General features: G+C 40.9%; 2 protein-coding genes across 2 annotated transcripts in view; one reads left to right on the plus strand and one right to left on the minus strand.

The window, feature by feature from the left end:
* LOC129386922 (uncharacterized) overlaps positions 1-987 on the plus strand; it is a 138,893-nt gene extending 137,906 nt beyond the window's left edge. The window contains exon 6 of the mRNA XM_072285335.1: positions 818-987. The gene's annotated coding sequence lies outside the window, so the exon portion shown is untranslated. The remainder of the gene's footprint in view (positions 1-817) is intronic.
* The window catches only part of LOC126539599 (uncharacterized), a 195,438-nt gene that overhangs the window by 162,946 nt on the left and 19,380 nt on the right, over positions 1-13,112 (minus strand). Inside the window, exon 3 of the mRNA XM_072285235.1 lies at positions 9,997-10,304. Within this exon, the coding sequence (XP_072141336.1) occupies positions 9,997-10,304 (308 nt within the window). The remainder of the gene's footprint in view (positions 1-9,996; positions 10,305-13,112) is intronic.

A 13,112-nucleotide genomic window follows, 5' to 3' on the forward strand; every position in this document is an offset into this window, starting at 1 on the left:
GGAGCCCGAATGGCGAGACTAGAAATAAAATAGGCTTTATACTCTGCGCTAACCCTGGCATCATACAAGATGTGGACGTGCTCGGCAAGGTGCGCTGCAGTGACCATAGGATGGTAAGAACTCGAATTAGCCTAGACTTGAGGAAGGAATGGAAGAAACTGGTACATAAGAAGCCGATCAATGAGTTAGCGGTAAGAAGGAAAATAGAGGAATTCCGGATCAAGCTACAGAGCAGGTATTTGGCTTTAACTCAGGAAGAGGATGTTAGTGTTAAAGAAATGAACGGCAATCTTATGGACATCATATGGGCATTATGGGCGTGGGTCGGACAGCTGCCGGAAGCCGTTGTGACCCTGCTGCCCTACGCGCCACTTTGGCATAGCTGTTCTTTGACAGGTACGAGACCCGCCTCCGTGCTTCCTTGAATGAGAGGTTCTCTCTTGCCTTAATTGCTAAGATTTCTTTCTCTATTTGCCAGTGTCGGCAGGACCGCGAGTGTGCGCCATGCTACCCGTCACAGTTTATGCAGTGTAGAGCCTTTCCACAGGGTTCATATGGATGTTCGTGTCACTGCATATAGCACAGGTCAGTTGGCCTCAGCAGTTCTGGGAACTGTGGCCGAGTCTTTGGCATTTGAAGAAACGGGGACGGTTGGGGATGTATAGCCTTACACGCATTTTAACTTAGCCTGCCTCCGTGGTTTCTTGCAGCTCAGTGGAACCGAATGTGAGAATTACGTGCTCAATGTCAACTTCTTTTCCATCACGCCTTATTTTGATTTGTTTTATGTTGATAACATTTTATTTTTCCATTCCAGAAGTTCAGTCTCTGTCAGCTCCATCGAATCATCATCGGAAATCACATCGCGGATGGTGTTCATGGTGCAATGTGGGGTCACTGAAGCTGGTACGTCCCAAAGGACACTAGGTTATGTAGTTTTTCATATTGCTTTTTGTCATGAAGTTCAAATATGAGGTCGCCACATGTGAGTATTGATGCGTTAGAGACTGGGCCAATAGTTTGTATTAGACATTTGGAAACGAGGAAAAACAAGATCATTCTCGTTGCCTTCCCTCGTTTCTCAGAGTGAATTACTTGGTAGCGGGGGAAGGTTTCTGGCATTTTGGCCAAAAAATTTAAATACTTCGGCACGCCCGCATTTTTGAAGGCGATCAGAGAGTTTCAGAAAGGAAATATCCATAAGACAATTTCAGTTTTCGGCAGCAATGCCAGCCATCCACAGCGGAGCCCAACAAGGGGACGACACAGGTCTTACAAAAATAAGTCCTGCGAACACGAGTTGTACGTTTCCACTATAACCAAATATGTACAATCAAGGTTGGTTCTTACATACAAGGTTAATCCTTGCTGCCGGGAAGATCGGACTAAAATGCACTAATTGTACACCTTGCTTTTCAATGCTAGTGGCAAGCTTCCAGTGAGGAACTGACACTGTCTGCCGTATGCGATCCAACCCATTTTTATCATTCTATAAATTTCCTTCTCATGATCATGGTTCCCTGTGATTAATTGACCTAGGTAGACGTACTCCTTCACCGACTTTAGAGGCTGACTGGTGATCCTGAATTCTTGTTCCCTTGCCTGGCTATTCATCATTATCTTTGTCTTCTGCATATTAATCTTCAACCCCAATCTTACACTCTCTCTGTTAAGGACCTCTATCATTCGTTGCAACTCCTCTACAGTGTTGCTGAATAGAACGATGTCATCGGCAGAACGAATGTCGCTGAGATAGTCGCCATCAATCATTACTCTTAAACCTTCCCTGTTTAATAGCCTGAACATTTCTTCCAAGTACGCAGTGAATAGCATTGGACGGATTGGCTCCCTGTCTGACCTTTTCTTTGTAGGTATCTGCCTACTTTTCTTGTGAAGAATTAAGGTAGCTGCAGAATCTCTGTAGATATTTTCCAAGGTGATTACATAAGCAGTCTGTATTCCTTGATTACGTAATGCCTCTATGACTGCTCGTATCTCTACTGAATCAAATGCATTTTCCTAATCTATGAAAGCCATATAGAGAGGCCTATCGTGCTTTGGAGATTTCTCGATAATCTAATTTATGACATGGATGTGATCCATTGTAGAGTATCCCTTCCTGAAACCAGCCTGTTTCCTTGGTTGACTAAAGTCCAGTGTTGCCCTTATTCTATTGGAGATTATGTCGGCAAATATTTTATATAATAGTGGGAGTAAGCTAATGGGCCTAAAATTTTCCAATTCTTTAACGTTTCCATTTTTGTGGATTAGAAGAGAATCAGATCGCACGTGGTTTGCCAACTACTTGCACCCCTGCTAGAAAAATCGTTCGTGGGCCACTGTACGTTTCCCACGATAATGTTTTTCGCGAACGGTGTTAAGCCTTCTAAAGAAATGCGTCATCTTCTAGGGAGTTGGCTGTATGACAATAAATTGGAAGTTCCATGATTCTGCTTGATACACTAGCAATCGATACGCTTCGAACTTTAATGTGTGATGAACGAGAATGCTTGCCAAAAAACTAGAAAAAGAAAGGAATAGCTTTTCCCTCATTCCAATCATCCGGAAGACAGCTAGTTTCAAGAGAGTGAATTCCGGAGCTGCAAACTTTAGTATTAATAATTAAGAACGTTATAGAATTGCTGTTCAGACCAGCTGAACAGAATGTTTTAAGGTTTTCAATTATAATAATGACCATCATCATCAGCAGCAGCCTATTTTATGTCCACTCAGGACGAAGGCCTCGTCTTGCGATCTCTAATCACCCCTTTCCTGCACCAACCGATTCCAACTAGCGCCTGTGAATTTCCTAATTTCATCACTCCACCTGGTCTTCTGCCGTCCAGACTGAGTTTCCTTTCTCTTGGTACCCATTCTGTAACCCTAATGGCCCAACAGTTATCTATTCTGCGTGTTACATGACTGACTTGTCCAGCGCCATTTTTTTCTCTTAATGTCAATTAGAATATCGGCTATACCAGTTTGCTGACTAATCCACACCGGTCTTTTCTTATCCCCTAACGTTATCCCTGACATTTTTTGTTCCATCGCTCTTTACCTGGACATTAACTTGTTCTCGAGCTGCTTTGTCAGTCGCCAAGTTTCTGCCCCCTAATTTAGCAGCATTAGAATGCACTGATTGCACACCTTTCTTTTCAATGATATTGGTAAGCTTCCAGTCAGCCGGATGCGCTCCAACTCATTTTTGTTCATCTGTAAATTTCGTTCTCATGATCAGGGTCCCCTGTGAGTAATTGACCTAGCTAAACGTACTCCTTCACAGACACTAGAGGCTGACTGGCGATCCTGAACTCTCATTCCCTTGCCCGGCTATTGATCATTATCATTGTCTTCTGCATATTAATCTTTATCCCCACTCTTGCATTCTCTCTATTAAGGTCCTCAATCATTTGTTGTAAGTCGTCCCCAGTGTTGCTGAACAGAACAATGTCGCCTACAAACCAAAGGTTGCTGAGATAATCGCCGTTAATCCTGACTCCTAAGCTTCCCAGTTTAATAGCTTGTATACTTCTTCCAAGCACGCAGTGAATAGCATTGTGGAGATTGTCTCCTTGTCTGGCCCCTTTCTTTATAGGTACATTCCTACTTGTGGAGGTTTAAGGTAGGTGCGGAATGTATGTAGATATTTTCCAAGACATTTATGTAAGCATCCTGTACTCCTCGATTACGTAATGCCTCTATGACTGCTCGTATCTCTACAGAATCAAATGCTTTTTCGTAATCTATGAAAGCCATATAGATAGGCTCATTGTACTCTGCGGATTTCCCGATAATCTGATTTATGACATGAATGTGATACATTGTAGGGTGTCCCTTCTTGACACCACCCTGTTCCCTTGGTTGAATAAAGTCCAGTGTTGCCCTTATTCTATTGGGGATTATGTCGGTAAATATTTTAAATAATACTGGGAGTAAGCTAATGGGCCTATAATTTTTCAATTCTTTAACTTCTCCCTTTTTGTGGATTAGTATAATGTTTGCATTCTTCCAGTTTTCTGGGACCCTTGAAGTCAATAGACACTTCATATAGAGAGCCGCCAGTTTTTCTAGCATTATGTCTTCTCCATCTTTGATTAAATAGACTATTATTCCATCTTCCATCGCTTTTCCCTGTTTCATGTTTTGCCAGGCCCTTCTGATCTCATCTCTAGTTATAAGAGGAGTTTCTGTATCCTGTTCATTACTGTTTCGAATGGAGCACTCCTGAGTCCTCTGGGTACTGTTCAGGTGAGTATAGAATTCTTCTGCTGCTTTAATTATACCTTCGAGATTGCTGATGATATTACCCTGCTTATCTTTCAGTGCATACACCTTGATTTGTCCTAAGCCAAGTTTTCTTCTCACTGATTTCATGCTGCGTCGATTTATTACTGCTTCCTCAATGTTTTTCGCATTATAATTTCGGAAATCCCTTATTTTCTACTTGTTGACCAGTTTTGACAGTTCCGCGAACTCTATCTGATCACTTGAGTTGGACACTTCAATTCTAAGTCATTTCTCTATTAGCTCCTTTGTTACTTAGGAGAGCTCACCTACTGGTTGCCTTGGTGCCTTACCTCCCACTTCAGTTGCTGCTTCTGAAGCTAGCCTAGTTACGGTTTCTTCATTACCTATATGTAATATTCATCTCTGCTCTAAGGCTGCATATTTGTTTGCAAATACCAGCCCACGTCTGTTTGCTTTTACCCTTACTGCGTCTCGGTTGGCGTGTTTCTTCCTGACCAATTTTACTCTTTTTCTCTTCAAATTGAGGTGGATTCTAAACCTGGCTAACCCTATGATCACTGCACTTGACACTAAAACTTCTACATCCTGCACTATGCCAGGATCGGCAGAAAGTATGAAATCTATTTCTTGTTTCACAATTAGGGCACCACTAGGGCTTTGCCAGGTCCACTGTCTGTAGCTATGCTTCCTAGAGAAGGCGTTCATTATTCGCAGCTTATTCATTTCCCCGAATTCTACCAGCATCTCTCCTCTAGTGCTCCTAGAATGGATGCCGTGGTCGCCGGTTGGTCGTTGATTTGCCTGCTTTTTCCCCACTTTTGTATTGAAATCAGCCATGCCTACAGTATGCTGAATTTGCACTTTTCTCATGGCTAATCCAACATCTCCGTAAAACTGATCTATCTGCCGAATAAAAAACAAATTAAATGCATCGGTCGAAACACCAATGTACCATAATCGGGATTACGAAAATTGTCGTCCTACGAGAATGACAAAGAAAACATAGCGTTTATGACACTGTCACTTTCTTCGCTAAGGATAAATGTTTGGCCCTGTGTCTGAAGTGCCACATGGCAAGTACACATTCTATAAGTAACCTTCGGAAAGTGTCTTTGATTGCTAGTCAGCATCAAAACTGTGAGTATTCAGCTCTTTTTTATTGTCTGCACTTAATCAGCTGTAGTTATCCCAACGTGATGCGGAGTTGATAACTTTAGCAAAACGAGGCATTCGTTTACATTTTGTGGTTAATTAAACCAAGCACGTGCTTATTAGACGTTACCAGGCTTAGTGTAGCAAGCGCTTGTGAGGGACGCAACTGCTCAAATAGTTGTTCAGATACTGCTTTGAGAAACCCTGCCAGATTTCATCGAAGAAAACACAATACTTATGATTAAGATAATCAAATTCAGCAGCTCCACAATTTGTTACATGCTTAGTATGATTACGTTGATGCTTGATCAACTGGTACATTTACCATGAAGTGAAAAACACAGTGGTCACTCACTCCAGGAAAATAATAGATGAAACTACAAAGAGCTCGTGCCATAGTAAGCAGATATAGCACAAACTAGATGATGCAGTCCACGCTGATGCACGGTATAAAGAATTTGCTCATAGTGTAAATCATAACGGAGGCTCCATACACTTAGTACAAAACAAGCTGAACTGAGTGACAGCAGTATGCCAAACAATATACCGGTACTTAGATCACCTGCAGGAACGTTTGGCTATTGGAATTGCATAAATGGTGTCACGAGGGCCATTAGCCAAACTACTACTGCAACACGAATAATGGTAACAAATACTGAACATCAGATTTCTTGACGGCACACAAAGTTGAGCCTAAACGAGTTCCCAGTCTCTAACGGTACAAACACACAACGAAGTAGTGCAGAATTGTGTGACCTTGCAGAATTGCAACCCAATTTCTAGGGAAGCTGTTTCTTTTCAGCAGCTGCAATAAACATTTCAGTTACCTATAATTATATCCCACACTTTAAAACGTTGTCCCTATCTCACTAGTCTGTGTGAAACCTTCCAGCATGTACACTTTCCGGGACTTGCTGTAGAAATTACACCTAATATTCCACCCATTTTAATAGATATGCGATCTTTTTGATGTTTACAGTTCTAGGGTAGCATGTTAAGTTCGGCGCTGTTACTAAAACACAGTAATAACGCTCCAGATACCCTGCATATATAATTACTGTCAAAAGGGCGGTTTAACTGAGCTAGTAGGTTTATTCTTTGAGAATTGTAACAGCAGAAATTGTAGAACACAGACACAGAAACGAACGAACAAACGTGGACGTAGCTTCACTGTCATGTGATTTCTTCATTGAAATTCCTGCGCTTTTTATTTCGCCGGCAAATCTCGTCCCTTTAACAACAAGCAGATAAAAGGGGCCAGATTTTGCTACTAAATAGAAAACACGGGAATTTCAATCAAGCAATCAATTGACGGTGCGGCTACTTTCACGTCTGTTCTTTTGTTTCTGTGTCTGCGTTCTACAATTTCTGCTGCTGCAATCCTCGAAGAACGTAATTACTGCTAAGACGTGCAAAAATTTTACACACCATGAACTGTTAGCGAGCCTACATGTTATTTATAATATATATAAACAATGTGCCTCACGTATTTCGTCGATGTAGTTCGCTCCTTGTTTAAGCATAGGGATAACAATTGCTTCTTTTCAAAAAGATGGAATGTATCCAGCTGCCCACATAGCATTCAGAAAAGATAGAAGTGTTTTTCGGATTTCTGAATGTACGTGTTTGATCACTTCATAAATGATGCGATCACTACCTGGCACCCAGTTTTTGCAACAATTTAGAGATGTCTGAAGCTAAGCTAAGATGAATGGGCGATTGTACACTTCATTTCTTCCACATTTGTGTACAAGGTGCTGTCACTCTGTGTTTTCTTTAAACAGCAAGAAATTGTCTGTGTAGTGCAATTCACTGTAGATTTTGTTAGAGTGCTCACTTAGAAAATCTGCCTCATTTTAAAGGCCGTATCCTTCGGTATTTACTTTCTAAAACCTCTTCAGCTCCTCCTCAAAGGTGGAAAGAAGGTAATGATAGAAGTGAAGTTATGTTGAGTACTAAGTGATGGATCGAGAGCATTTGAGGCATAAGACGTATCCCTAGTATGTTACATTACCACTTGCGAAAAAAATAAACGACAAAATAATGGAGCATATTGTCACGGGTGGCGATCCTAAAGTCTGAGTATCCTATTTAATGTTTGGAAGACTTAAACTGCCTAGTAAATAAAGCGCTGAGGATGGAAAATGTGAGGATACATATTAATCGCATTGGGCATTTCGCTAATGAAGCTGGATAATGGAGAAGGAGGGCATAAAAGAGACTTATAATAACTTTCTGGTAAGTTATCGTGAATGAAACCCAGACGATTTTGAGATCAGTAGTAACAGAAATTCGAGACAAACTAGACGTTTGCATGCTCACACCCTTGAAATGCACTTCGTGTTCACTAATATTTTATATATTCCTTTTTTCTTAGACTATCGATGAATCTGACCATCTGAAGCCTTTTTAGAATATAATTACCCCAAATTTGAAAATTATGTTTCTTTTCCTCCATGACCCCAGTATTCAAACTATGTTGGCTGTCAAATAAATGTCCGTGACTAGTGGTTCACAGTGTTGCATGATCTTTACTGGTAAATAGTTATTATATTGTGTCTATTACTGAACTATGTTTTCACTGCTACTATTTTTTTATATTCTTTGAATTAATTTGTTAGCTTTCATTGGATTATGCCACCCCTGCTTGGTCTATGAACTGCAGCGTGATCTAAATAAAAAAGAACTTAAATATGCGTGAACAAGGATTGTCATTAGAAATGTCGAAAACGCGGCCTCCACAACGCCATCCCCCATCCTGCCGATCAATTTCGAAACGATTGGCATGTTAAAGATTTCGGAAGCCATTAGTCAAAGGTGATGTTTTCATCAAGGCGACAATGTGTGGAGAGTCAGGGCCAATGGTTGAAGGAAGAGGAATTGTTCAGCACTCCTCGAATTATAGTAAACAGGATATACATATACATGATGTGACAAAGACATTCCATTTCCCCTTTCCTTCGCTATGCCAAATAACCTGCACGTTCTTTGATAACGGAAATTCAGAACTTATTGCACGTTGTTCTTGATCTTTTTCTGTCGCTCACTTTGGTTTAGCATCAAGAACATAGCGCGTGTCGTTCACGAGCGGTTTGCCATATCTGAGTTCATTTGCAGGTGCCCCAGGCTGGTTTTTTCCCTGTGAGCGAGACGCCTTGTGGAAGAAGCATATTCACCGGGAGTAATATGGCCGGACTTGAGCTGAAAGCTCAATGAAATAAATTTTCATTTCACTTGAAGCTTGAAAATTTTGCAATCAAACGTCAGTATTTTCCCCATTAAGAAAGAAAGATCAAAGCAGTAAGCTCATTCAGTCAAATCGGCTGAAAGGTATGGAACTGTTGTTTTTAGGGCAGCTATAACCTTGGTCTCAGTTTGCTTCTATGTTTATTTAGCATCTGACTTGTGAATGAATAAGTTGTTGCGTCAACAACTGCTCTTCAAGTTCGCTGACGCACGACAGCAAAAAAAGCGCTTTTGTATATCATTGCCAGGATACTGCTATACAAGGTGTTTCAGCGAACACGGTCAAATTTTTTTAAAGGTTGCCTGTGGCAGATAACACAATCCTATTTCATGAGCTGGTCTCCTCGATGAGGCGGACTTGCAAAAAATGTTGAAATGCATAATCAAATAATTACCGGAAATTCTCTAATTAAGTTGTTAACTAATTACCTCATTGTCCATATTGCAGTTTACAAATTCTAGCCGTTGAGTTCGCAAGGCAGATCCACTTGGAACGAATTCTCAGGATGACACCAGTTTCGAAATATTAATCCCCAAACTTTGTGGAGAGATGCATCGGTGTTCCAGCTACTTTTGTGCTTCAGTGCCTAAAACGAAGTTTTTCAAAAGAAAGTAACAGGAACGTCAGTGCATTTCTCTGCTATATTCTGGAATTAATATCTTGAAACTGGTGTCATCTTGAGAATTATTTCCAAGTTGATTCGTCTTGCGAACGGCTAGAATCTGTAAATTGCAATATTGGCCATTAGGTAATTAGTTAAAAACAGTAATCGGCGAATTTTGATAATCAGCTGATTACGAATTTCAATTCTTTGTGCACGTCCACCTCTTTAAGTAGACCAGTTCATGAACTAAAATTGTGCTATCTGTGACAGGCCACCTTTAAAAGCTTTTGAAAGTGTTCGTTGAAACACCCGGTATTTATATTGACCAGATCTTTGCCTTTTGTTTCTTATGGTTTACATCTTCTATACTGTCCATCTATTTGCTCAAACCTGTTAACTTTAATTTCATTCCGTTTCTGGCTATTTCTTATGGCTTTAATATCGGTGGATTGTTCAGCTGATGTTTTCAGGGATTGTAATAGCGATGTGTGCATTTCTCTGATAAAGCGAAACGTGATCTTCAATTTCCTGCAGGATTCTCAGGCAGTGTTTTGATCTCTGGAAGCTCATTCGATTTATTATTAGGTCCAGTGGTTGTCTCAACAACGCCCGAAATATAAGCCCACTGAAGAAGGTAATTATTCATAGTAGTCAAATATTCTCGCAAAACACCTGGGGGCGTGGGAATAGCAACAGGAACTGGTCATCACTGTTTCCTAGTGTGTAACGAAGTTTTAGTACACACCTGTACGGGACAAATCCCAGTAGAACGGGCCATGTCGAAAGTTCTGTTCGCGTGCCCACTGAAGGTGAAGTGCGCAGCGAGGCTTTTGCAATGTGCCTGGCTGGATGACGCAACAGTCAACGTTGCTGGATCCCCGAAGATGAACTTTGCTGATGACACCACGGCACACTGATACGCACAGGCGACACTGATAGCACACACTGATAGCGCACACTGATAGCGACAGGCGAAGCTTGAGTCAGGAATACGCGTGGTGAGGGATTCCAAGTCGAAGAGTGTGTCCGTTGATAGCACCAACAGGATTACGCCTGCATGGGGCAAAAGCTGGGGTTAGAGGCCATGTATAATGTGCTGTTCGCGTTCTCAGTGCACGTGTGTACTGTTCCTGAAATTAAATGGTTGGTACATTCATTGCTGTTTGTGCTGCACTTCAAACATCCCGGCGTCGACTGCTATTCTTCCATGCTTCGAACCTCGCTGTCGTTTTTTATTTACCCTTAAGGTGTTACAGAGACAGGATAGTTAATAACGCCATTAAATACAACGAAGCTACATGAACATTAGAAAACAAAATAAGAACATTTGACTGCCATAACAACAATGACGCGTCAGTCGCGTCGCTATTTACGTAAAACAGGTACAGTCAAGCATGAAAGTTCATGGAACACGTGATCTGAGAAAAGGCTGAATATATGCGCAGCTTCACACAGCCGCCTAGTATTCGAATTTGCAGGCTCTACTACTATATGTGAAAAACATTGTAATGTTCGGTTTGACTGACTACTGTTACAGGATGCCCGGAAATCGAAGTCCCATTGGAAATCCCATGGTCCGTAAACTTTTGCGGTTGACTGTACATAGCAGCACCTCTAAAGTAATTAATGTCTGTAATGGCGGCAACACTATGGGGAAGGCAATTATAACGCAAATATTTATTCGGAATATACGAGTCATTATAACACCTTATGTTATGAAAACAAAGTACATATTTTATGACAGGGATCAATGCGTCTGGAAATTAAGTATTATAATAAAAATTAAGCAAGAAAGGCGACATATTTTCCTACGATGAGAAAGATTTGGTAAAGAAAAGTCTTTCATAGCTGTAACTTTGGCAGCGCAATAATAGCTGGAAATAATTAAACGTGATGTGCGCTTTTGCTCCGCCTCTAAGCCTGCTATGAGGGATTGGAGACCGGCATTCAATACAGGTACTGCATATTCTAGTTTAGCTCAGACCAGTGTTCTAAATAGCAGTAATTTGATCTATACACTAGCATGAAAATTATTCTTGGGAGGTAGGCTAACATGTGACTAGCACTGTCGGCTAAATAATGAATGCCCCCCCCCCCCCCCAAGGTCATACGACGTATTTATACGCGTGCTCCAATTTCAAATCAGTGTTATTAATGTGACAGGTAGGATGACTAATATGTTGCCAAGAAACATGCATACATTTCCATCCTGTGTTTCATTTTCTATACCTGACATTATTCTTAAATCTGATTAACGTCAAAGTGCAAGTTAGCCACTTTGACTGTTACTGTTAATTCACTGTTAATTTACTGTTAAGTCACTGTTAATTTGTCTACAAAACACTCGTTCATCAGCAGAAAGACTCGTCGAAAATGTTGACTTTATGCAAATGGTCAAGTCCTATATGAAAATGAGAAAAAGTGGAGGCCTTACTAGACAGCCCTCAGCCAACTTAAAACGCAGAGGAGCAAATGATGCTGATGCAAACTGGTAAAGATTTGTGAAAAATGTTCGCAGCCAAGCAAGAACTTTAGAATCCAGGGTGTGACTACGTAATTAAGGAAGAGCAAATGGTTGGCTGCTTTTTGAAGTCTTCTAGGTGTACCTAAAATATGTAGTCTATAAGGAATGCTGCTTGAAGGATAGTTGATTGATTAATGGCACAAGGGCCAGTTCCGGCCAATGAGCGCCAAACACACGGTATAATACGTGACCAATGGTACATGGAGACAAGGATGTAACATGTCTGTAAAGGGGTCTTGAATCAGTCGGTGTAAATTCCTTGAAATCAATATATCAAAGTAATGACGATGATTAGTGATGTGTGCTATGATCATAAAAGTGTTACGATGAAGGTTGATTAAGTGAGATGCATACAGTATAAGTGACAGTAACATTAGTACCTCAACAGAGCTTTTTGGACGCAGGAGCTTGGAGGCACGTTCTGTGCAAATGTGGTTACATTTCAGCTGTAACCTCCAAGGGGAGCTCGTACTACAAATAACCTGACGGAATTTAAGACGTCAGTTCCTGCTAAAAAGGTTAACACATACCACTTTGAAGTTAAGAAGTGGTTCATAATATTGAGATAAAATGCTCAGCTGGGACGTATGTGCTCACGATACAGGGAGCTGAAGTACTTTTTCCCTCTCTGCTTATATATCAGGGCACTGAAGAAGAACAAGGATAACTGTTAAGTTATTTTATTGCCAATCGTACTATATGTTAGATGATCACTTCCAGTCGGTAGGTAAGAGAAAATGTCGTAGCTATGCCCTATTCTTAACCTACAAAGAAGCACTTCCTTGTGTCTTTCTGTCCTCTCGGATATCCAGTTCCATAATTTTGAGTTCATCATATGCAATGTATATGATACTTCAGTACCTCTTCCTTTTAAATAGTTCCTGAACTTATGCCATAAGAAGGGTTGAAGATCTGTTGCCTCTATGGTACCCGAGTATATATATTTATCACTCAAGGCTACTGACGTAGCAGTGTCTTCAGCAGCTTCGAGTATCGAGTCGAGTATCTTGTAATGCTTCCGCGGGGAATATACGGGGAATATACGGTGAATTTTCGGAATCCCCCACTACGCCGTGCCTCATAATCAGATAGTGGTTTTGGCACGTAGAACCCAATTTTTTTGTGTAAAACAGCTTGAAAGCCGTCTTGTACGGCATTGGTAGCACTACTTGTAACGATTAGTCGAATGTGCCTTTACTGGAGATGAAAGCACAGTCTAGCCCTACAGCGGAAACGTGAAACACTCAACTTGACGTACAATATTATATTACTTCGTATTAGTGCCTCGAGTCGTACGAATGTAGCCGCATTGTACAGAAGTTAACATATAATTTCAT

Source organism: Dermacentor andersoni, chromosome 11 (genome assembly GCF_023375885.2).
Source record: "Dermacentor andersoni chromosome 11, qqDerAnde1_hic_scaffold, whole genome shotgun sequence".
NCBI lineage: Eukaryota > Metazoa > Arthropoda > Arachnida > Ixodida > Ixodidae > Dermacentor > Dermacentor andersoni.